This window comes from Gossypium arboreum, chromosome 3 (assembly GCF_025698485.1).
Source record: "Gossypium arboreum isolate Shixiya-1 chromosome 3, ASM2569848v2, whole genome shotgun sequence".
NCBI lineage: Eukaryota > Viridiplantae > Streptophyta > Magnoliopsida > Malvales > Malvaceae > Gossypium > Gossypium arboreum.
The window spans coordinates 71054606-71080605 of record NC_069072.1 but is presented as its reverse complement, the minus strand read 5'-3'; the positions used below and the strand labels follow the sequence as shown (position 1 = coordinate 71080605).

Sequence of the window (26000 nt, the reverse complement as noted above, 5' to 3'; positions counted from 1 at the left end):
TTTGATGCTCTGCTTTAATTCTTTGGCAAGACAAACAAGTTGAAACATATTTTTTGGTTTCTCTCTTCATTTCAAGCCACCAATATAAATTTTTTAAGTCTCTATACATCTTAACACCTCCTAGATGGAGTGAAAAGGGTCACTGATAAGCCTTTCTTAGTATTTCTTTCCTTAAGCCATTTCCAGGTAGCACATACATTCTTCCCATGAAGTGCAGTTTACCATCTTTGCCCAGACTGAAATTTGCTACATTATCAGACATCATACACTACTTATACATATCACACTGCAACATCTTTCATCTGCTCTTCCAGAATTTGAGAGAGAAAAGTTGGTCTAACAGTTAGCTTTACCAATAGAGATCCATCATCAACCATACTTACTCTTGCTCGAAGAGATATTAATGTTGCCACTATTTTTCTGCTCAAAGCATCTACCACAACATTAACTTTTCCATAGTGATACTCTATATCTAGATTATAATCTTTTAGCAGTTCCATTCAACGTCTTTGGCATAAATTCAAATCTATATGTGTCATTAAATACTTCAAGCTTTCGTTATCAGAGTACACACGACATTTTTCCTCATACAGATAATGTCTCTATATCTTCAACGCCAAAACTACTGCTACCTGTTCCGAATCGTGGGTTGGATAGTTCTTCTCATGTGGTTTGAGTTAGTGAGATGCATAAGCCACAACCTTACCTCTTCGGATAAGCATACATCCAACCCCGTTTAGTGAAGCATCAGTATAAATAGTATACTATATGCCAGGTTCTGGTTGTGCTAAAACTAGAGCTACAGTCAAGGCTGCTTTCAACTTTGCAAAACTTTGTTGACACTCATCAGTCTATTCAAACTTTTCTTTCTTTTTCAACAATCGAGTGAGAGAAGTTGTCAATATTGAAAAGCCTTTCACAAACCACAAACCTTCTATAGTAGCCTGCTAGCCCCAAAAAGCTACTAACTTCAGTGACATTTTTGGGTAGATTTGTAACGCCCCTAACCCGAATCCGTCACCGGAATAGAGTTACAGAGCATTACCGGAGTTACCGATTCATTTATCAGATATTTCATTGATCCGATATCTTTTCTTTTCCACGTTCAAGTCTCGTATTCAAGTCATTCGGATCATTATAAAGAAATTTGATCGTCGTTTTCATTTATTTCATGTTATAATACATTCAACTAATGCTCTAAACAAAATTATCATTTTACCCTAAACTTTTAATTAATGACGATTTCATCCTTAGGTTAAAATAAAATAAAATTATTGCAATTTAATCCTTATTTCCAATTGTTATTCTCACAAAATTGATAACAACCTATGAATTCTATAAAATGTCGAATTTTCCATAATTTCAACACTTTTCAATTTAATCGTTAAAACATGTTTTTCCCTAATCTTGAGCTAAATTAATAATTTCATTCAATTTTTAATTTAAATAATAAAATAATCCATTTCATGCAAATTGGTCATTTCTAACATTTTTTACAAAATTGCCCATAAAATTTTACTTTTATTCAATTTAGTCCATGAGCCTAAAACATACAAATTAGCCATGCTAGCTAAATATTCATACATATTTTCCTCCTCCTCCTCTCCATTCCACATCCTTAATTTATATAACATGCAACAAGTAACATTATCAATAATTTCACTATTTACTTATGTATATTCAAAACTGTCCATTTACGTCATAGTCACTAAATTATTTATATCTTAAGCTACAGAACTCGAAATTAAGATCCGCTAATTTTCCCTAAAACTAGACTTACTTATCTTATTAGCATAAAATTTTCAGAATTTTTGGTTTAGCCAATAAGTACAGTTTATTCTTTAAATTTTCCCCTGTTCTGCTGTCTGACAGTTCCGACCCTTCTTCACTAAGAATTAATTATCTCATTGTACGAGATTCGGATGATGTTCCTGCTTATTTATATTGAAAATAAACTCTTTAAGGATTTTAAAAATATAAATTTAATCCCTTAACTATTTTCCTCCAATTTTTTATGATTTTCCAAATTCAGAACAGGGGAACCCGAAATCATTCTGACATTGTCTCACAAAACTTATTATATCTCATGATTTACAATTCCATTGCTTACACCGTTTCTTCTATAAGAAACTAGACTCAATAAGATTTAATTTCATATTTTATTCATCCTCTAATTAGATTTATTCAAATTTTGGAGATTTTTCAAAGTTAGACTATTGCTGCTGTCCAAAACTGTTTTAGTGCAAAATGTTGATTTTTATTTTGCCCCAAATTTCACAGTTCATACAATTCAGTCCTTACTTAATTAACCCCTCAATTAAACTAATTTTCTCAATTAATACTTTTCCTAGACATTATAAGTTATTTCATAACTATTGAAATTCAGAATTTCCACATAAAACTCTAACTTCAAACTCTTTTACAATTTAGGTCCCAAACATTCACTTTCTATTCAATTCTTTCAATAAAATCAGCATATAAACAATTTAAAGCTCTAATTCTATGTCAAATCATCATATACTTCCAGCACATATTCATAAAAACTTTCAATTTCTTTCATAGAATCAAGAACTAATGAATTCAACAAATAGACCTAGTTGTAACAAAAACACAAAAATTTCAAGAATTAATCAAAAATTGAACTTACTTGCAGTAAAAATATGAAAAACCAGCTTAAGGGAACTCTTCCATGGTGTTTTTGCTTATGAGAATGCAGAAAAATAAAGAGAAATCTAGATAATTCCACTTTAGTCCTAGCTTTATTAAGTAAATTTTGCAATTTTCCAATTTTGCCCTTAATTCCCCTTATTTTCTTGGTGATTTCATGCTCTTGCCATCCAGCCCAAATAGACCTTGGGTCTATATGCCTTTTAAACCCTCTTTCTTTTATCATTTAAGCTATTTAATCATTTCTCACAATTTTGTATTTGATACAATTTAGTCCTTTTTGTTCAATTAGCTATCAGTACTTTAAAATTTCTTGACGAAACTTTAATACTTACTTATTAACACTCCATAAATATTTATAAAAATATTTATGGATCTATTTAAAATTCCCGAGGTCTCGATACCTCGTTTTCAATTTGAATTATTTTAATATATATATATTTTTAGTACATTTCACTATTTCAAAATTTTTCCTAACTTCACATTTAACTTATACTCACTAAATTAATAATATTTTCTACTTATTTGTCATGTTTAGTGATCTCGAATCACTGTTCCAACACCACTGAAAATTAGACTGTTACAAGATTCCATTCAAGTACTGCTTTCACCTTATTAAGATTCACTTTAATACCTTCAGGATAAATCACATAGCCCAAAAAAATGTACTTCTCTCAACTAGAATTCACTCCTACTCGCAACAATATTGATATCAATCGTGCTAAAACTTGATCATTAACAATAATGTTAATAAACTTTAGATTTAGATCAATCTTTTACCACCATTAGATTTGTGATAAAAAATTAAAAATTAAAAATTACTTTTTATTTATGTGTCCATCCAAATTAATAATTAATTTCCATGTAATTTATTAATATAAATTTCATCTCATTAAAAATGTCAAGTAATTAAATATAAGGGTTTTATGGATATAAATTAAAGAAAAGGGACTTATTTAAGTAAAAAAAATACCATAAAGACTTATTTGAATAAGTGATTATAGTTTAAGGAACTGTTTAATATATAAGCCTATTTTAATTTATATTCAAATTGGCGAACGGTATAAAGGCCAAGTGCGTAAATATCGAAGAATCTATTGGCAAGTAAACATAACCCTTGGAACTTAAGCCATTGGCTATTTTACTAATCTAACCTAAAAATTTTAATATTTATAAAAATGACCCTAGTTTAAAAACATTCACTAAAATACCTGAAATGAACAGTAAAATTGGGTTATGAGAAATAGATGGCCAACACCATCTTCTTCGATTAAAAAAATAATTTTTGGGGTTTTGGACACTAGATGGCTGGCACCATGTATTTAAAAAAAAAATTTAGTGTAATATCCTGATTTTGGGCCTAGTCAGAATAGTGGTTTCGTGACCACAAAATCCGAGATAGAAATAATTATTTTATGATTATTTTGAGGTCTATGATATTATTGCATGATTGTGTGAAAATTTCGTGAAGAAATTTTATGCATAAAGTGCTTAAATTGAAATTAGGGACTAAATCGAATAATTTGTAAAACTTGCATTCTAGAAGTTTCTAGTATGAAATTGTTTTGAAATATTAATTAGGAGGTCTTAAATAGAAATTTTACCAATTTCTAAGTCTATGGACAAAAATTGGACATGGATGGAATTTTTGGAAAGTTTAGTAGCAAGGGCATTTTGGTCATTTAGGGGTAAAATGAATTAAAATACAAAATTAAAAGCCAATTTTGCTCATCTTCAACCCCATGGCTGAATATAGCAAGGAGAAACCATGGCTAGGGTTTTTCAAGCTTCCAAGCTCAATTGTAAGTCCGTTCTAGCCTCGTTTTTAATGATTTTTACGTTTTTGGAGTCCCGGTAGCTCGATTAAGCTTATGCTAGCAATAATTCAACCTAGGGTTCATATTTGGAAAAATACCCGTAGGTGAAATTTGTGTATTTTGGTGTTTTATGATAGAATATGAGGTTTTAAATTATGTTAGACAACTTGTGCTACTCGGTTTTAAGCGAAAACTAGCAAAAGGGCTTAATCGGTAAAAATACCTAATAGTCATAAGTACATGTTAGAGTGAGAATTTGATGTTTCCATAGAAGGGAAAAATGATCAGTATGTCATAAAACATAAGAAAATAGACTGAAGTTTAATTTACGAGCTTTGGGGAAAAAGTGTAAATATGCAAAAGTTTAGGGGCAAAATTGTAATTTTGTAAAAATTTGATTTTGGGTCAATTTGAATAATGTGAGTCCTAATTAGACTATATTTTAAATGATAGAGAAGGAAAACTAAAATTCGGGCTAAAATGGGGAAAATACCAAGTTGTGGACGAAATGGTAAAAGTAGCCATTTTCGCATACGAGGTAAGTTCATGTGTAAATGTAGTAACATAATTGTCATTTTAAGCAATTTAATGTTGTTTATATGATATGATGCTGATTATTATCATGAAATATTATGCTTTGTGGTTATTGTTGAATAATATGTAATTATGTTAATTACTTGATGAGTATGAACTATCACCGAAGTATCAATTTCGATATTCCGTGGAAGATGGCAAAGATGTGTGATCCAAGAAAACGCCTGTTTGAACCTTAGGAATAGATTAGGATACAAGTGACATGTCACTAGGATGTTTGGGCATCCGAACTCGTTGAGTTGAGTCCGAGTTCACTTATAGATGCAAATGTCCGAACTCGTTGAGTTGAGTCCGAGTTCGAGAGATGTAACTAGGCATCCGAGCTCGTTGAGTTGAGTCCGAGTTCACTTATGGATGCGAACGCCCGAGCTCATTAAGTTGAGTCCGAGTTCACTTATGAGCGGGTTACATGGTAGCTTGGCTACATATGTGGCACTTATGTGCAAACTTTCCATGTATCTGAATTATATTCCGATGTGTTCAACGGGTAAAATTCTACTCAAATGGAGGAATACTCGAGATGAAAGGGACGTATTGGTAAGTGTTGTGAAATGAATACTTTGAACAGGTATGTACTTAACCCTCAGGTTGAAAACTCGATATAACAACAATATGGTAAGATGATAAATGAAAATATGATATGAATGTCTCGGTGATGATTATGCAAATGATGTTTTATGTTTGCGCATATAGTTGTGTTACTTGCTATTTGCATGTGAGATTACTAAGCATTTATGCTTACTCCCTTCTTCTCATTCCTTGTAGTGTTGACAAGCCAGCTCGGAAATCGAAAACGGTCGGAGGCACGCTCACACTATCCGTATACCATCTTGGCATAATGGCTTGTATATTTTGAGTATGGCATGTATAGCATTATAATCATTTTGTGTATATGGTCTTATGATATGGTTATTGAGTGGTATGGAAATGCTTGGTAATGATTAGCCATTGGAATGGCTAATCATGATCATATTTGGTGTTATGTATGCTAAATTGCTAGCTAATCCATGGAAACCATGAAATAGGTAAAATTTACCATAAAATAGATTCAGTCAACAGCAGTGATGTGAGTTTGAAAAATTACTAAAAATAGTAGAGATACAATTAGATGATGAATAATATATGGAATTTAAGAATTATGAGTCTATTTTCATATGGATGGAACAAAATAGGTATATGAGTTATATTTTATGAGATGATTAAATTTTTGTGAAATAGGACTAGAACAATTTCTGGATCCCCTGTTATGAATTTGGAAATTCACCATAAATTGTTCAAATATAATTAGAAGTCATAATTTATATTTAAAGATTCCTCATTGAGTCTAGTTTTATTAGAAGCAAACGGTATAGTCATTTAAACTCTGTACAAGGAGATATTTGATTCGTAATACACAGAGGTCAGAGCAGTCAAACTCTGAAACAGGGGAGACTTTAACTAATAAAATGTACTAATTGGCCCAACAAAAAATTCTAGAAAAAAATTAGTAAACATATATATGAGTCTAGATTTAGGGAAAATTTACAGATCTTGATTTCGATTTTTGTAACTCGAGATATGATTTTTCTTGTAACTATGATGCGAGTAGCTAGAAAGCTGTGAATGTAGAAACAAAAGATTTGAAGTTCTTAATTTGATAAATTATGTTTGGTAACTCCTCAAGCTCGACTCCGGTGACAGTTTCGGGCATGGGGGCGTTACATTTAGTGGTATCAGAGCAGTTTAGTCGGTTCTCAGACTAACCTAGCATGTGTAAAAGTTTAGCTATACATGCCACTGATCTGTGATAGTGTGATGTCTTCCGATGCGTATGAGTACCGTCTTATTTAGACAGGGTACTCTGCAACCGAGCTGCGCTGACCATGTTCAATGTTTTGCGAAGGTATTTGAGTAAAGTTATGATTATGATAAGTCTCGGTTCAGAAAAGTATGAATAAAAGTTTATGATACATATGTGATAATATGTGAGATGAAAGTTCATGTTGTGATAAATATCCATATTTGCTTCATGCTCATATGATGTAGTGTATATGGCTTACTTGATAAGATGAACGGAATAAATAGAAAGTAGTGGAGGTATGAATAAAAGTCATAATATTATGATACGAATGAAAATGTCCTTGTCTTGATTTGGACGTCGAATGTTGATGAATGCTAATGATATATAATTTTTATGAGATAAAGGATTATAATGAAATGAACTTATCTATGTTAAATTGTTGGACTGAATTATATGATTGTAATGATATGTACATGATGATGCACGAAATGAAAGTTGTGATTGTGATGCAAATATCTATGTTTGTTTAGCCTTATATGATGTCATGAGCATGAATTAATTTAATTAAATGAATGGATAAGTAAAGCTATCTAGAAAACATAGAATGTATGCATAAGTATATTGTCTAAATGGACAATAGGAAAATTTGTGTAAGCCAACATGAATGTTGCATTGCCTGAATGAATGACATGATTTTGATAATGTTGCTATGATGATGGGAGTTATGTCATATGTGTATGTATAAGAAAGTCGAGTTAGAGGTCCTACAACCCCTCCCCCTTACCAAAGTGGTACTTATAATGGAATTTCATGAGATTTGTATTGAATAAGTTTTCGGTTGAGAACCCAAAGAGTTCAGTGATAGAATAATTATAGGTATGATCAGAGATTGAAAATGAGCTGATAAGTAAAGTCAGAGCCAGTAAAGTATCGGATTGACGTAAAGATTATTGGAGTTATGCACTATCCCAATTAGAGAAGGAATTCTCTTTGGTAAATCGAATTAATCAGGTGCAAGGTCGAGAAAAGTGTAAATCGAAATTTATTCAGAACTGGCCTTCTTTAGTGAATGGTTTAATATGAAATTTGTGACGGCAGAACTAGTTGGGGAAATGATATTTGAAATGTGAACTATCAGAGCGTGACAGTTATGACTGGACAAATTTAGCAGTTTTTTTTGAGATGTTCTATGTGTTTACCCGTTCTCAGAATATTTCTATGGCTATTGATCTTCTGAAGAAATTCTTGTTATATGGGAATGTCTTCTAATTCTGGTGTTGGATGAAAGCATTAGTAGTCTGACTGGTTTATAATTTATATTGCTCTATTTCATCGGGTATTCTATTTCATTTCGTCTGATAAGAATTGATGAGAGAATACATATGATATTATGATTCTGTTTCTTCTACTTGATGCTTCTTCTGATATATATGTATGGGAAGATATATTGTTCTTGTTATATTTGATTCCAGTGGGATTAAATGATGTTTTCTTTTGGACTTTCTTTCTTTGAAGAATTATCGGGGTATTCTGTATTTTCTCTATGAGTTTGGTTTTTGTTTCCCCGGCATAGTATCGTATCTTGGGTTTCTTTATCCTGGATCTCTTTATTCTGGATTTCTTTATTCGGTTTTCTTGTTATCTTTGTTCCATAATTTGTCAATTATGACTCATGTTCGAAGTATGTTCTTCAGCTCGTGATAATCATGTCAAATATGACTATACTTCTAATTTGATCTTGGTAATGTGGTGATTTTAGTATTAGGATTTTTTCTAATTTCTATATAAGGATTTGACATCGATAAAAGCGAGAGGTGATAAAAGCGCGAGTTTCATCGGTATGGTGAATTATTTATTTGAAAGATTTCATGTGACAATTATGTCAGGATTATTTTTCTCAAGTCTGATAATAGAATTTCATTTTGTACAGATAAAAGAGTAAATAGTCTGAACGAGAAGTGTATATTTATTAGAAAGAGTTGGATATTAGTTAAAGTCACTACGAATGATAAGGTTTTCGTCTTGTGAAAGCTGAAAAGTTTATTACATGTTGACAGAGTTCGGATAGATGAGAATATTGGTAACCGAAGCGTCTGAACTAGACTAGTCTACATTGAGTAAAGACTTCCTAACTTTCAATAATATACTGTTGTATGAATTGTGATGTGTTTCAAGACAGTGAGGTAATATGATAGTTTAGAGCATTCGATGTTACATAAAATCGAAGTTGTTAAAGAGGTTAAAGCCGAGCATTGGGATCTATCAAAATTATCTTTGCCAGTGTTGATATTGGGATGGAAATGAGAAGGATTATTCTTGAGGCCATATCAGAATTATTTCCATGGCGGAAAGAGGAAAATGTGATGCATCCTATTGTTAAATGTTTGGCGAGATCTATAAATCATATCGGTATTGAATGAATTCCTACTCATCAGATTCATGGAATTTCAGGTCTTTTTGATTGTTGAATTTCTTGGAATTCTAGTCTCCATTAACCAAATTGAGACCTGGTTTTATGTAAAGATGACAAGGGAAACGGAGAAGGGTTGAAAATTTAAGAACAATTAAGAGATGAGTTCGTAAACTTTCAGAATATATGAGAAATTAATGAGATATATTGGAGGCACCGCCTGAGTGAAAGTTCTTCAGCACTGAATATGAAATTGAGGAATCTAAGTGAAGACCACTTTTCTAGTAAGATTTTCGAGGACAAAAATCCCTAAAGGGGGGGAGAGTTGTAATATCCTGATTTTGGGCCTAGTCAGAATAGTGGTTTCGTGACCACAAAATCCGAGATAGAAATAATTATTTTATGATTATTTTGAGGTCTATGATATGATTGCATGATTGTGTGAAAATTTCGTGAAGAAATTTTATGCATAAAGTGCTTAAATTGAAATTAGGGACTAAATCGAATAATTTGTAAAACTTGCATTCTAGAAGTTTCTAGTATGAAATTGTTTTGAAATATTAATTAGGAGGTCTTAAATAGAAATTTTACCAATTTCTAAGTCTATGGACAAAAATTGGACATGGATGGAATTTTTGGAAAGTTTAGTAGCAAGGGCATTTTGGTCATTTAGTGGTAAAATGAATTAAAATACAAAATTAAAAGCCAATTTTGCTCATCTTCAACCCCATGGCTGAATATAGCAAGGAGAAACCATGGCTAGGGTTTTTCAAGCTTCCAAGCTCGATTGTAAGTCCGTTCTAGCCTCGTTTTTAATGATTTTTACGTTTTTGGAGTCCCGGTAGCTCGATTAAGCTTATGCTAGCAATAATTCAACCTAGGGTTCATATTTGGAAAAATACCCATAGGTGAAATTTGTGTATTTTGGTGTTTTATGATAGAATATGAGGTTTTAAATTATGTTAGACAACTTGTGCTACTCAGTTTTAAGCGAAAACTAGCAAAAGGGCTTAATCGGTAAAAATACCTAATAGTCATAAGTACATAAGAAAATAGGCTGAAGTTTAATTTACGAGCTTTGGGGAAAAAGTGTAAATATGCAAAAGTTTAGGGGCAAAACTGTAATTTTGCAAAAATTTGATTTTGGGTCAATTTGAATAATGTGAGTCCTAATTAGACTATATTTTAAATGATAGAGAAGGAAAACTAAAATTCGGGCTAAAATGGGGAAAATACCAAGTTGTGGACGAAATGGTAAAAGTAGCCATTTTCGCATACGAGGTAAGTTCATGTGTAAATGTAGTAACATAATTGTCATTTTAAGCAATTTAATGTTGTTTATATGATATGATGCTGATTATTATCATGAAATATTATGCTTTGTGGTTATTGTTGAATAATATGTAATTATGTTAATTACTTGATGAGTATGAACTATCACCGAAGTATCAATTTCGATATTCCGTGGAAGATGGCAAAGATGTGTTGTAACACCCCGAACCCGAGACCGTTGCCGGTGTCGGACACGAGGGGTTAACAAGCCAAAACCACTTATGGCACCGACCAATTTGACATTTCCAGGCAAGCTGGAAAACTGCGTCGCTGTCGCCTTAAAAAGCGTATCTCGAGTTTCACAACTCGGAAACTGATTCCGTAAATTTTCCCTGAATTTAGACTCATATATCCATCTATGGATTTATTTCTATAATTTTTGGTTGGTCCAATTGGTAAATTTTATTAGTTAAAAGTCACCCATGTTACAGGGGTCGACTACACTGACCTTCGCGCGTTACAACTTGAATATCTCTTTGTACAGGGTTTCAATACTGATGCCGTTTGTTTATAATGAAACTAGACTCAAAAAGGAATCTGTACATATAAGTCATGACTTCTAATTCATTCTGGATAATTTATGGTAAATTTTCAAAGTCACGACAGGGGACCCAGAAACCGTTCTGGCCCTGTCTCACGAGAACTTTAATATCTCTTGGTATGCTATTCATATGATCATTTCGTTACTTTCATATGAAAATAGCCTCGTCAAGGTTCAATTGCATAATTTATTCACTAATTAACACCATTCCTACAAATTTTGGTGATTTTCCACATCCACGTCACTGCAGCTGGCAGCATCTGTTTTTAAGGTAGGCTTTACCTATATTGTAGTTCCCAAGGACCAACTATAGTCTAGTCATACTTAGGTCCAACATATGATCATATTTAGCCATTCCAATGGCTGATCATGTTACCAACTCTCTCATTCCAAACCATAATCACATCATGAAACCAAATATAATTACAAACCACATATGGTCAAATTCCATACTCCACTTTTACGAACCATTTTCGCATGGCCGCACACATATACATCACAAGTACTTAAAAACAACCGAGAGTAGTCCTATACATGCCATATCCAAAACTCAACTAAAGGAGTACCAAAAAGGGCTTTGATAGTGTGGTTGACTTCAACTTCTATGATCCCGAATCCGATCGCTAACGAGCAAAATCTATAAACAGAGAAACAAAGAAACGGAGTAAGCAATTTATGCTTAGTAAGTTTCAAGCCATAATATACACACAACCAAAGCATAGCATTCAAGTAGCTAAACAATAATTCATATGCACAATTTCTCAAAGACATGCTTACTTCACAATCCCAACTCTTATATTCATACACTAATAACGGCTTAGTCAAGGCCGATAACTCATTTATCATCGGAGCGAATACGCACATACACTTACTCATTTATCATCGGAGCGAATACGCACATACACTTACTCATAGTGTGCAAAGCACACACGAAACGTACCTTGTTGTTGGGAATTTCACAAGCGTATTAATTGAAAATTTTTACAGCAAGTTCAAAGATCTCGAATCACATACCTTCGGAGTTTATCCGGATATAGCTACTCGTTCAAACGCCCTCGGGACATAGCCCGGTTATGGTAACCCGCACAAAGGCCTTCGAGACTTAACCGGATATCACAATTTGCACAATTGCCTTGGGCTTAGCCCGGATATCATAACTTCATAAAATTGCCTTGGGCTTAGCCCGATATCACAATTTGCACAATTGCCTTCGAGCTTAGCCCGGATATCACTCGAACATTCATACACATCTTTGTTTCAATTTCATAACACAACTTTTATGCACAATTCACTTAGCAAAAATATCATTTCGGCTCAATGGCCACATACAAAGGCACAAATTCGATTGCTTATTACTTCATTCAATCGAATCAAAATCTAAGTTCGATACTCGAAAACTTACCTCGGACGTGGCGAACGATTTCGACTGACTATTCGACGACTTTTCCTTCCCTTATCGGATTTAGCTCCCTTTGCTCTTGAGCTTAATTTAACAAATAAATTGGTTTTATCATTTGAGCATCGAAAGAGGAATTCAAGATACCTAGCCAATATATATGCTCATTAGGCATCAAAGTCACATATGTACGAAATCACGAATCGAACTCAACACATTAGTTAATATTCCTCTTAGCCGAATTTTCTAAGCCAAGAATAGGCATCAATATGCTTGCCTCTAACCGAATGCATGCACACCAATTTCCCTCATGTGGCCGAATATGCATGTCCATGTTGAGGCCAATTATGCACTTAATACCACACAAAAACAGCATGCATTTTACTAACTAACGCATTACATATTGTAGCTCAATACACATCTCTCATGTACTTCATAGCGAAACATCATCACAAGCAAATATATACCTTGAAATAGTATATATGTCATGCCAATACATCATGTGCAAACATGTATACACATATAGGTGCAAGGTCAATCTCAAGGGGTTCATACCCATCTAAACACAAATTTTACCAATCAAGTAACAAGCATAAATCATGCTCATGAATGCACCATGGCGAATACATCACAACCATACTCTTTCAACTTCGGTCATAGTTAAACAAAGAATTCAATGTCTTACTCAAGATTGCTACAAAGAAATTTCAAGAGTAGTCAATCCATCATTGCATGCATCATTAGCAAGCTTCACATTTAGCATGCAATGGCTTCAACACAATAACAACCTTGGCCAAATACCATTTCCATGGCATAACAAGGATTTGAACCATGGCTAACATGAACATCAAGTTAGCAACTAAAATATGCATGAATCTCATGACACAACCTCATACATACCTTAATCTTGATGCAAGTATAGCCAAAATCTCCTTCTAGATCTCTTCCAAACAAAAAAATGGAGCAAAAATCCTCCTTCTTCCTTAGTTTTGGCTCAAAGAAAGGATGAACAAAATTTTTCTTTCTTTCTCTACAACTCACGGCAATGGAGGGAATACCACACTCACACACATTTTTTTCATTCTTTTCTTACCCATACACCTTTGTTTATTATTTCTCCCTAATGCACCAACAAAACATGTTTCATGACATGTTTTGCCCATCCTCTCTTGCCATGGCCGGCCACTTCATGTTGGGGGAAATTTGACATGCAAATCCTTATTTTTGCATGCATGAGCAACTAGTCATCACACATTTCCCATCATACTTTCAAAGTTCACTACTAGGTCCTTTCTAGTGAAATTCACATTTATAACACTAAATCGAAACATCAAAAATGTCACACACAAATTAACACATATCATAGGCATCAAAATAAATTTTAAATTATTTTTATACCTCGGTTTTGTGGTCCCGAAACCACATCCCGACTAGGGTCAATTTTGGGCTGTCACATGTGTAATCGAGGAAAACGCCTGTTTGAACCTTAGGAATAGATTAGGATACAAGTGACATGTCACTAGGATGTTTGGGCATCCGAACTCGTTGAGTTGAGTCCGAGTTCACTTATGGATGCAAATGTCCGAACTCGTTGAGTTGAGTCCGAGTTCGAGAGATGTAACTAGGCATCCGAGCTCGTTGAGTTGAGTCCGAGTTCACTTATAGATGCGAACGCCCGAGCTCATTGATTTGAGTCCGAGTTCACTTATGGGCGGGTTACATGGTAGCTTGGCTACATATGTGGCACTTATGTGCGAACTTTCCATGTATCCAAATTATATTCCGATGTGTTCAACGGGTAAAATTCTACTCAAATGGAGGAATACTCGAGATGAAAGGGACGTATTGGTAAGTGTTGTGAAATGAATACTTTGAACAGGTATGTACTTAACCCTCAGGTTGAAAAATCGATATAACAACAATATGGTAAGATGATAAATGAAAAGGTGATATGAATGTCTCGGTGATGATTATGCAAATGATGTTTTATGTTTGCGCATATAGTTGTGTTACTTGCTATTTGCATGTGAGATTACTAAGCATTTATGCTTACTCCCTCCTTTTCATTCCTTGTAGTGTTGACAAGCCAGCTCGGAAATCGGAAACGGTCGGAGGCACGCTCACACTATCCGTATACCATCTTGGCATAATTGCTTGTATATTTTGAGTATGGCATGTATAGCATTATAATCATTTTGTGTATATGGTCTTATGATATGGTTATTGAGTGGTATGGAAATGCTTGGTAATGATTAGCCATTGGAATGGCTAATCATGATCATATTTGGTGTTATGTATGCTAAATTGCTAGCTAATCCATGGAAACCATGAAATAGGTAAAATTTACCATAAAATAGATTCAGTCAGCAGCAGTGACATGAGTTTGAAAAATCACTAAAAATAGTAGAGATACAATTAGATGATGAATAATATATGGAATTGAAGGATTATGAGTCTATTTTCATATGGATGGAACAAAACAGGTATATGAGTTATATTTTATGAGATGTTTAAATTTTTGTGAAACAGGGCTAGAACAATTTCTGGATCCCCTGTTATGACTTTGGAAATTCACCATAAATTGTTGAAATATAATTAGAAGTCATAATTTATATTTACAGATTCCTTATTGAGTCTAGTTTTATTAGAAGCAAACGGTATAGTCATTTAAACTCTGTACAAGGAGATATTTGATTCGTAATACACAGAGGTCAGAGCAGTCAAACTCTGAAACAGGGGAGACTTTAACTAATAAAATGTACTAATTGGCCCAACCAAAAATTCTAGAAAAAAATTAGTAAATATATATATGAGTCTAGATTTAGGGAAAATTTACGGATCTTGATTTCTATTTTTGTAACTCGAGATATGATTTTTCTTGTAACTGTGACGCGAGTAGCTAGAAAGCTGTGAATGTAGAAACAAAAGATTTGAAGTTCTTAATTTGATAAATTATGTTTGGTAACTCCTCAAGCTCGACTCCGGGGACGGTTTCGGGCGTGGGGTCGTTACATTTAGGGTGTTGGCACACTGATGGCTGGCACTAGATGTGTGCATGGGCCGGGCCAGGCCTATAAAAAAATTTCAGCCCGTTTTCAAGGCCCGGGCCCGGTCCGGCCCGAAATATGGGCCTAGAATTTTGTCCAAGTCCTGCCCAAGAAAAAAATGATAGGCCCAAGCCCGGCCCGCCATATTAAATATTTTTTGCTTTTTTATTAAATAAAAATTTTAAAATATAATAAATCAAATGCATTTAAAACATAAAAACAAATATTAAAACAAATAAAAATAAAAATGGGACTAAAATAATTCTTAAAATAATACATAAATTAAAAATATAATAAAAAGTAATTATATTAAAATTAAAAATTAAAACAAATTATAACTAAATTAAGAACTAAATTATATTAAATAACATTAAAAACAACAAAAAAAGTAAAGTAAAAAAATTAAAGTTACTTAAAATTTAAAATAAAAAATTTTAAAAAATTTAATATTAAAATCGGGCAGGCAGGCCAAAAAATCTTGCCCGAGGTCTGCCCATTTTCTAAACAGGCATCGTTTTTTGCCCAAGCCCATTTTTCGACCTATATTTTACCCAAACCTCCCATTTTTCGGGGACCTTGGTGGGCAGCCGCCCGACCATGCACACCTCTAGTTTAAGCACCCAGATTCGATTAAAAAATAATTTTTTTGGGCAAAGTGGTGCCGGCCAACATTCACCCAAAATCACCCAAAAAAAAAATGGGAATATTACAATATAACCCTTCCTTATTTTCCCATCTTTTTATTTCCTAAGTTTAATTATATATTTTATATTTTAAAACAATATTGAACTACTTATCATGTTTTTAATTATTATTGCATCACTCACATTATTATTAAATTTTAAAATAATTTAAAATATATTGAACTACATATTTTATAAAATTATAATTTTCATGATTGAATTTTCCCATAATTTGGTATTTAGATAATTGCATGAAAATTATAATTTTATAAAATATGTAGTTCAAAATATTTTAATTTATTTTAAAATTTAATAATAATGTGAATGAAATAATAATTAAAAATATGATAAGTAGTTTAATATTATTTTAAAATATAAAATATATAATTAAACTTAGGAAATAAAAAATAAGAAAACAAAGATGAGTTATGTTGAATATTTTTATTTTTATTTTTTGTTGAGTTATTTTGAATGAATGTTGGCTGGCACCATTTTATTCAAAAAATTAATTTTTAATCAGATACAAGGGTACCGATTATTAATATGTCAACACCTTAAAATTTAAAATATATATATATATATATGTATATGTTGCGGACTATTTAGTGTCTAAAATTAGAGTTATTTTTATAAATATTAAAATTTTTGAGATATATTGGTAAAATAGCAAAAGCCACTAGGTTCGGATATATAAATATCTGAAGGCATACGAAGGTGGTGGATGTATGATGTGAAAATCCAACGGTCAGGAAAGATGGTCAACGCCAGCCCATTGAGTCGTCATCTGAAGGAGAAGTGAAACTTCTAGAATGAAAATCAAGCCAAGCGGTTTCCTTCACCGTTAAGTCGAGGCAGAACAAAGTAGACGCGGACAACAGTCTCCGTCTTTCGCATTTCGCAGCCTACAAAAAGGAAACTAAAAAAAAAAAAATCAAACCCAAATTAATTAGCAACAAATCAAAAGGAAATGGCGTTGCAGTGGATGATCCTAACCTACGTGGTCGCAGCAGAGGCTGCCCTGGCTCTTCTCTTGACCTTCCCCTCTCCCAAGTTATTGAAGAACCGTTTCGTCTCTCTCATCTCCCTCATTCTTCAGCCCACCCTCTTTATTATCCCCTTTGCCGGATTCCAGCTCTTAGGTTTTCTCTCTATTCATTTTTTTTTCCTTTTCAATCTTCAATGAAATGGGTTTTAGGTTTCTCAGTTTTTGGGTGCAGATATCTACTGGAAGAACGAACATCGATTGATGTGCACCTCTGAGATCTGCACTGCTGCCGAGAGAGATCGTTATGAGAAATCCGTAAGTATTATATTTTGGGAATTTCTTTATCAAATACATGAGCAAACTTATTTGAATGTTAATCATCTTTTAATTGCGGTTCTTATTCGGCTCTTCCAAGTTTTTGAGGTGGTTATAACTCCTACATGTTTCATGCTGGAATATTTCTATATCGTTTCCAGTATTTGTAGTTAGCTTCAATAGTTTAGTTTGATTATAATTGCCTGAACTTTGATTCTAGAATCAATTAGCTTTTGGGGATTTTATTTGTCTTTAGTTTAAAGGAAAAGTGGTGTGGCAATTTTATGGAATTAAAATGCTTTGATTTGATGAAAAAGATGATACATTCAATCCTAACTGTAAAGCAAAAACCAAGCCTCTTTCTTGATACCTCAAAGCTCTGCCATTAAACTATTCATAACACCTATATTCATTACTAAACCTTTAATATGACTATTGACACTTTTTTGTTCTTATCAAGCCTCATAAGAAGCATGTTTATGTCTTGCTTTAATCTAGCTTAAACCTATTAAATCTCTTTTTCCAGGTTGTTGACAGTCATATATCGGATGCATGTTTCAAAGCATCTATAATGATTACTTTCGATAAATTTTAATTTGTAGTTATTGAAATAATCTCTTTTTCTTAAAACACGAAACTGCTGTTGTGCAAAAAGCATGCATCCAGCAATTTTTTTTTTTTGCAATATATATACATGTAAGGAATGTCCAGGTTGTATGCTTGTTAAGCACAAGGAGTTTTTGCGCTATGAGTCATTTCCCCCCTTAGAACATCAAATCAATTTCAGATTTATTTACTTCCTTCAGGTTTTTGGTCACCTTAGCTTTAGAGTCTATAGGCTTTAAGTCATTTTCCTTGCCTTGCTATTTTTAGATTGTTGTTTTTTCTTTCTTATTTCTAGACAGCATGTTCTATCATGGTTTTGGTTATTTTCTTTGTTAGCTGCTTTTGAAATGGGGAATTGGTGCCAATAGCATCATCTTCATTATCTTGGGACTTGGTAATGCGTAAAGGTTTTTCTTGTTTTTGATTAGAGGCCCCTGCATCTTAATAGAATAAACAGTTGTACCATTTTTGGTTTATATCATGTAATGAGGGTGACAGGTCAACCAATGGAAACTTCTTTGTTGTAAGACATGTATATAATTTAGCATTTCTCACCCTACAGATCCTTTGGATGCACAAATGTACATTGTTTCCTTTGCCATCTTTCTTCTCTCTTTGTTTTGGTTTTTGACTCTTTCGGGGGTGGAGAACTGACAGCTTCCTTGCAGCTTTAAATCCCAAAAATGGGAGAAATAGCATTGCATCGTCAACAAGGTTGAAAGACTTATATTTGCATCAACAAGGTTTAAAACGGGGGCTAATAATAATGCATTTCTCAATTCAAAGAAGTCCTTGGAGCAAGTATACATATAGCGGCTTCCTTGCTGTTTAAAACCATATCTGTGGTTTTGGCATTGGTAGATTTTATAATCAGATAATTTAGAGCTTGTTTATGATTGATTGGTTAATTTTTTAGGCATTCTACTTTTTCTTATGAAGTTGTGTAGAGTTCCTTAACACATGAAGAATGCCTCCTTTACTGGTATGAAGGTAAATAAATTCACATTGGGATGCTTTGCAGGTGTTCAAAGCTCAAAGGAATGTAATTTTGTGTACGACTGCATGCCTCCTTTACTGGTATGTGGGTAGCAATTTGACAGGTTTTGGTTGAGAAAGATATTGTAGGAGCTGCAAATGTTGAAACAAATTGCATGTGATCCTTGTGCAGGTGTATCTACCGGATTTGCAAGTATCACAAGGAAATTCAGAGTTTGGAGGAAGTAGAGAAGAGATACAAGAATGAGTAGTTTGGTATCAGAATGCTTCTATACAAAAACTCATCAACTTGTAGAGACTACGTTATGTTCTAAAGCCTACACATGGCATGTTTTCAATACAGCTAAAGCTCCTGCGCGTTTCTCTCAGCGGAAACTATAATTCTTTCCTTGAACCATGTATGTTCTTTTTGTTAACACTTGAGCGGTTATGGTTGTCTTGTTAGTTGGAAGTGCCAAGGCCATACGTACACATTGGTTAGGAAAATTCAACACACAACTGGCTTTTCTATAACTCTAAATAATTATAATAAAAAAGCTTCATGACAATTTTAATTTAAAGGCCAAATATTTTATGATCTTTTAAAAATTAGATCTCAATCTTATAATATATGTATATCATATAGGTTACTTTTTATTAATGTTAATTTTTGAATTTCAGTTTTAATTTAACAACTAGCTTTATATATTTAATTAAAATAAATTGGGTAAACGCGTACCTAAGTTGTTAAATTTTTCATAAAATCAATTAAGCTCTTGTACATTTTTCATTTAATTGAGTTTTTAAATTTTAAAATTGAAATTAATTAAGTTTTTTTTTATCGTTATGGATAGATAGGGGTGAGCAAAATCTGATTCGATTCGAAAAACTTGATAAAATTTTTAAATTTTGAATTAAATAGTTCGAGGTATTTGAGTTAATTAAGTTTTTGGGTCAATTCGAATAAAAAAAATAAGTTTTTCAGTTTAACTCAAATGTGAATTATACAATTCGAGTTATTCGAAAATTCGAATAAGAAAAGGTAAAATTATGTTATTTTAATAAATGTTTATCTTTTCTAAAGTTAAAAGTCAAAATTATTAAGTTAAAAGGTAAAACTATGTTGTTTTGATAAATGTTTACTAATTAAGTTAAAAGACAAAACCATTATATTGTTTATGTTGTTAAATAATTTTATAATTCGTTTCTTAGTTAAATAATCGGTTCATGTAAGCGCAACATTGAGTACAAATAATAGGATCCGTTAACTCGACTCGCCTTGACTCTAAATTTGTTGACTCGATTCGATCCGATTCGAAAAAAAATTCAAATTGAGTTTGGTTGCTAAAATAGGATTCGTCAACTAGACTAACTCGAAATTTTTTGACTCGATCGGACTCAACTCGATCAAATGCTCACCCCTAATTATGGATTAATTATAGAATGAGAAATTATCATATCCACTTCCCAAAGCTTTTGTGTACATCTAGTGCGAATTTTCTCATAGCATACACCCCTTTTGACCAACGTTAACTGCAGAGGAGTGCTAATATTTTTAATATTTTTATCTTTTGTAATTTTCTATTTTCTGAATTATTTGTAATAATTTTTGTTATTTTATGTAGTTTTCTATATTTTTTATGGTGTCTTTTGCACATTTCTGTATTTCTATAAAAAATTTAATAATTTTTCCATATTTTTATTTTCTAATTCATATAATTTTTTAGTTTTAATAATTTATATAAATTTTGAGTCATTTATAATAAATTTTATAATGTTTGAGTCATTTATAATATTTTTCCACTTTTATATATTTTTATAATTTTCTATGAGCTTCTATAATTTTTATAATTTTTTATAATTTTAAGTATAAAACACCATATTTAGCCACATAGCACAATCTTGTTAATCTTTATTTTCATAATCAAAGGGCTTAATTAATTGTAATTTTGAAATTCAGGAACTCAATTGAGTGAAAAAGTATAGGGACTTGTATACTCCTTTAACCAAGTATATTAAATTAGTTGAAATTAGTTTTTAAAGTTTAATGGAATTTATAAATAATAATAATTAAATATAAAATATATTAAAACACCTCATTATGAATGTAATATTGATAGTAATGATTTTATGATAGACAATTATAGGCATATAAATTTCAGTGTATGGATACATTGTTAACAATAATTATAGTGAAATATTTAACAACTGCGATAAAAATCAAGAGTTAAAGAGTATAATTAGAGGTGTGCATGGGCTGAGTTGAGCCCAACTAAAAATTTAGGCCCATTTGCTAGGCCCGGGCTCGACCTGAAAAATGGACATAAAATTTTGCCCAAGCCCGACCCGAATAAAAATGTTAAAACCAGGGCCAACCGAGCAACTCATTAATTTTATATAATTTTTTATATAATTTTAAAATATATATAAACTATCAAAATACTAAAACATCAAAATAAATATTTCTCAACTATTGAAAATAAATTTTAAAAAATATGTATACTTAAATAACACTAAAATAGATACAACTTAACAAGCAAATACTTCTAAAATAATAAAAAATTAACAATAAAATAAATTTTATACAATACCAAACAATAACAACAAAATAGTAGCAACATAATGGTAAAATAGTAGTAAAATAGGGAGAAAACAATAATAAAATAATATTAAAAATAGATTTTTTATCATGTAGTGAATTCAGGCCGGGCCTGGCCAGGCTCAAGCCAAAAATGCGTTACTCGAGGCCTGACCCGTTTTTTAACGAGCCTAATTTTTTTGTCCAAGCCCATTTTTCGGGCCTATATTTTTGCCCAAACCCTCCCAAATTTAGTGCGGGCCTTCGGGCAGGGTAGAGTGGCCCGCCCATGCACACCTCTAAGTATAATTATCATGTAACCATATACATGCGATAAGTGATGTTTTCACATTTTTCTCATTTATTTTTCCATTAAATATGAATTTAAATTTTTTAATATCCTGTGCATTATTCTCATATTTTTGATCTAATATTTATTAATTAAAATATATTATAAAATTGTTTCTATAAATTTATATTTAAGATAAACTTAAAATATAATTAATTTTAAAAATATTTTAAATATTAAATCAATTGACCCATAATGAAACGTATTACTAAATATTTAAAATAAAATATGGTAATGAAACGTATTACTAAATATTTAAAATAAAATATGGCAATGAATCTAGGCAATGTAAGTATGTTAATAAAATATTCATTATTAAATTTCTATTAAATTAGCTTGGAATTGAGGATTCAAGCAAGTTGAATTAAAAATGATAATGTAATGTTAATTGAATTCATTCAGAATGGTTGAGCATCAGTAAGTCATGTAGTTGAATTAAAAAATGATAATGTAATGTTAATTGAATTCATTCAGAATGGTTGGGCATCAGTAAGTCATGTTGATGAAATTAGATGCATATATGATTGGTGTTTAAAATATTAAGAAGTTAAGTTTAAACATATTCAGAAGAATGCTAATAAAGTTGTAGACTGTAATACTAAGGTAGATAGTGGCGTGATGGATGAACTGATTATATTTGACGATCTCCCAGGTAACGCGAGAGACTTTTTAGAAGAAAATATTCGACAGTTTTTGTTGGTCACAGATAGAATACTTTAATTTTTTATATTCTCTTAGAATTTTTCTAACTTTACCATTTACCAGAAAAAAAAGGGATGCACTAACTAAATTTGTTAAAATTTAAACTTGAAAGGTAATGAAACGTAAATGATTATATTTTAAATTTAATTTTTTAAAATATAATAATTTTGTATCAACCTTAAATTTGATTTTTTTAAAAAATAAATAATAAAAGTTGTTAACTAAAAGTTGGTTATAAATTGAAAAAATAATAACAACTAATTGTTGTAATGAAATACATTTGAACTTATATAAAATTTAAAATCTCAATCAAGTTTTTATTTATACAAAGTGTTCAGGAATATATATTACAAGGTTTTTAGAAATAATGTTAAGTGACATATTTAAGATGATGACAAGTGGATAGTGTTTTTACTTGATATGTCAGTATGTTATTTATTAAATTAATTTAAAATTATAAAAATAATCTGATTTTAAGTAAAAAAATTAAACTCATAAATAATTTAATACATTGAAAGGTGAAATTAAAATATAGTTCAAACAATAAAATCCTTTTAAATTAGAAATTGTTTTCAATCAGCATTATCATATCAAAAATTTTAATTAAATGCCTTTTAAGATTATAATATATGTTTAATATATATTTTTCGAGAACGTATATCTACTATGACCTAAATAATAAAAAGTGGTAATACTTTTTAAGCATCTGTTTAAACAACTTTATAATTTTTTTTTAAATTAGAAATTTATATAACATGTCTAAAACTAATTATAACCTTTTCAAAAATAATAGTTATATTTTAATATTTTCAATTAAATTAACTTAGAGAATATTTAGTTAAATATATGAGTCTTTTGGTAATTCTAATTAATTTTCTAAATATTTAGTTAATTTGACAATAGAATTTAAAATTTTAAAAACATTTAGTAACATAATCCAAAAATATATATAGTTTTTAAATAATAAAATTAAATTATTTTTAAACAATCTTTAAAAACAGCGATTTTTCCTTAAAATATTGTTTTAAAAGTTTATACACTATTCATACAATATTTAATTTTTTTATAATATATATATAGTATTTGAATACAATATGTTTAATGTATGTAAAATATCGTTTAAAAATTTAAAAATTTTAAAATAAAAATACCTTTTATGAAATAATATAATTTTATTTTTCACAATATTACTCATTTTAAAAAATTAAAAACAATTTAATATATTTCAATTTATACATCCAACTAATTGTGCATCGCATGGGTAAAAAACTAATATTATATATTACTAATATTATGAAAATACACACCAATAGTAATTATTATGAAAATATTATCTATCATCTATGCAATTAATTGGGCTTAAAGTTATATATATATATATATATATATATATATATTAAAAACCCTGAAACCAAAATATTAACATACAAGAAATAAAATACAAGCAAAATCATATGTCAAGACTTAAAACCAAAAATATTGCTATTAGATCTCAAGCTTTATAAGACATCTGATTAGATGGTTATGGACTTTTCTGTTCAAAATGTTGTAAAAAATTATCTACAAAGCCATGACAAAAATTAAAATGTATAAAATAAAACATATTTTCTACATAGCATCACGCTAACAAGAAAGAAATCTAATAAGGAATGATTTAAAGAGATGAAAAAAAGAATTCATACCACTTTCACAGAATAGATATCTGTGTCAAGCACATATATGCATGCGGCACATATATGACCATCCACACTAAATATAAAATTCTCATTAATAAGGAGATAGTCTACAATCAAATTAGCTATTACTAATATAATTCAAGCAATAAAAACAACCAAATCACCTCAACGGAAACAACATAATACAAATGTTCGCCATTAGACCAACACAATTCTAGCCATAAGCAAAAAAAAAAAAAAAAATCAATAGCAAGATCAAAACAACTAAAGCAAAGGAGCAGACAAATACTAAAGGTAGGATAATGTTCAAAACTTGAATGATAACAAACAAACCTAAAAAAGAGACTTCAAAAAGGGAAAACAAGCTATAGAGACAAAAAGCCCAAAACCAATAAAATCATATCAACATAACCAACCAATACAACGAAAACAACATTCTCAATATCCTTAGCAATTCAATACATCAACAACAGAATTTGAATGGCAATATAATAACAACAGAATTTGGGCAATTCTCTAGGTATTCATATTTAAAGGCTCAAATATTATTTTAATTTTAAAATTATTTATTTTTAAAACCCTATTAGGTGAAGACTACTTGATTTGGGGCACAAAATTAGGGTATTTATTTTCTGTAATCTCTTATCATTTCATTGTTAGAATTTTTTTTCTTTCTTTTTAGAAAAACGATGTTGCTTTGTTATATAGAAATTATAAAGCGGTTGATATCACTAGCATTGAATCAGAAGCAAAATAGAAATCAATTATCTTTTCACTATTATAAATTTTATAGTTTTCTTATTTTTCTCTTTTTTTTTTTGAAAAGAAACAAAACTATAGAATTAGAAAAAAAAAATAAAATCATACAGAGACATACAAGCAACGAAACCCAGATAAGAAATAAAAGAAAGCCAACAAATTTTGAATAAATACCTGTAATTTCTTAGTAACAGAAAATTGAAGCCTACAAGGGAAGTTATAAAACAAAAAATTGATGATATTGAATTAGAGTTGGAAGGATTAAAGATTTGGTTGTTGGGAATGATTAAAGAAGTTGGTGAGGAGCAATGGTGTTTAGGGCTTTGGAAATGGAGAAGGGAGTGAATGTGTGGGCTATAGTTGAAAGTACAAAAAGGACTAGGATGAAAAAATGAAGGCAAAAATGAAATAGAAATCTTTCAGCATTCCTACCCTGCTTTGAATGGACAATTCAGAGGGTGGGGCAAAGAATGGTATTCAACCTCTATTCAGTGATTAGTGGGAATAGAGAGCTAAACAACAACACCTACAATTGATAATTACACTATACCAAACATTTGCTTTGATGTGGGCCCATTGAATTTGGGTTGAATCTATGGTTCATTATATTGAACCAAACATGTTGCAAATGTCTCTAATTAGTAGCTAAACCATATATTTTTTAGAACACAATTTTTGAATATGTATAAGGATATGATCTTTCATATGTATCGACACTTATACGCATGATGCCAATAAGTTGTGAAAAATGCTCCCCATTACAATTAGCTTTTGGTCAATAGTCAAAT

At 31.0% G+C, this 26000-nt stretch overlaps 1 protein-coding gene and 1 long non-coding RNA gene across 2 annotated transcripts; one reads left to right on the top strand and one right to left on the bottom strand.

The window, feature by feature from the left end:
- Positions 1 to 16992: 16992 nt before the first annotated feature.
- On the top strand, positions 16993 to 19729 carry LOC108474568 (uncharacterized). Its single transcript, XM_017776536.2, has 4 exons — positions 16993 to 17406; positions 17485 to 17567; positions 19195 to 19250; positions 19342 to 19729. Exons 1-4 carry the CDS (start codon positions 17235 to 17237, stop codon positions 19418 to 19420), a joined length of 390 nt encoding a protein of 129 aa, XP_017632025.1. The 5' UTR covers positions 16993 to 17234; the 3' UTR covers positions 19421 to 19729.
- Positions 19730 to 24462: 4733 nt separating this feature from the next.
- LOC128290090 (uncharacterized) lies at positions 24463 to 25692 on the bottom strand. Its single transcript, XR_008279732.1, has 2 exons — positions 25387 to 25692; positions 24463 to 24667 (listed from the first exon to the last, which is right to left on the bottom strand). It is a non-coding gene; the product is annotated as an uncharacterized LOC128290090 (long non-coding RNA).
- Between the last annotated feature and the right edge of the window lie 308 nt (positions 25693 to 26000).

Excerpts from the sequence above, each read along its gene's own strand:
- LOC108474568 (XM_017776536.2), top strand. The coding sequence starts at position 17,235 with ATGGCGTTGCAGTGGATGATCCTAACCTACGTGGTCGCAGCAGAGGCT. Across the intron at positions 17,407-17,484 it reads TGCCGGATTCCAGCTCTTAG|ATATCTACTGGAAGAACGAA; the intron begins GTTTTCTCTCTA and ends TTTTGGGTGCAG. Across the intron at positions 17,568-19,194 it reads GAGATCGTTATGAGAAATCC|GTGTTCAAAGCTCAAAGGAA; the intron begins GTAAGTATTATA and ends GATGCTTTGCAG.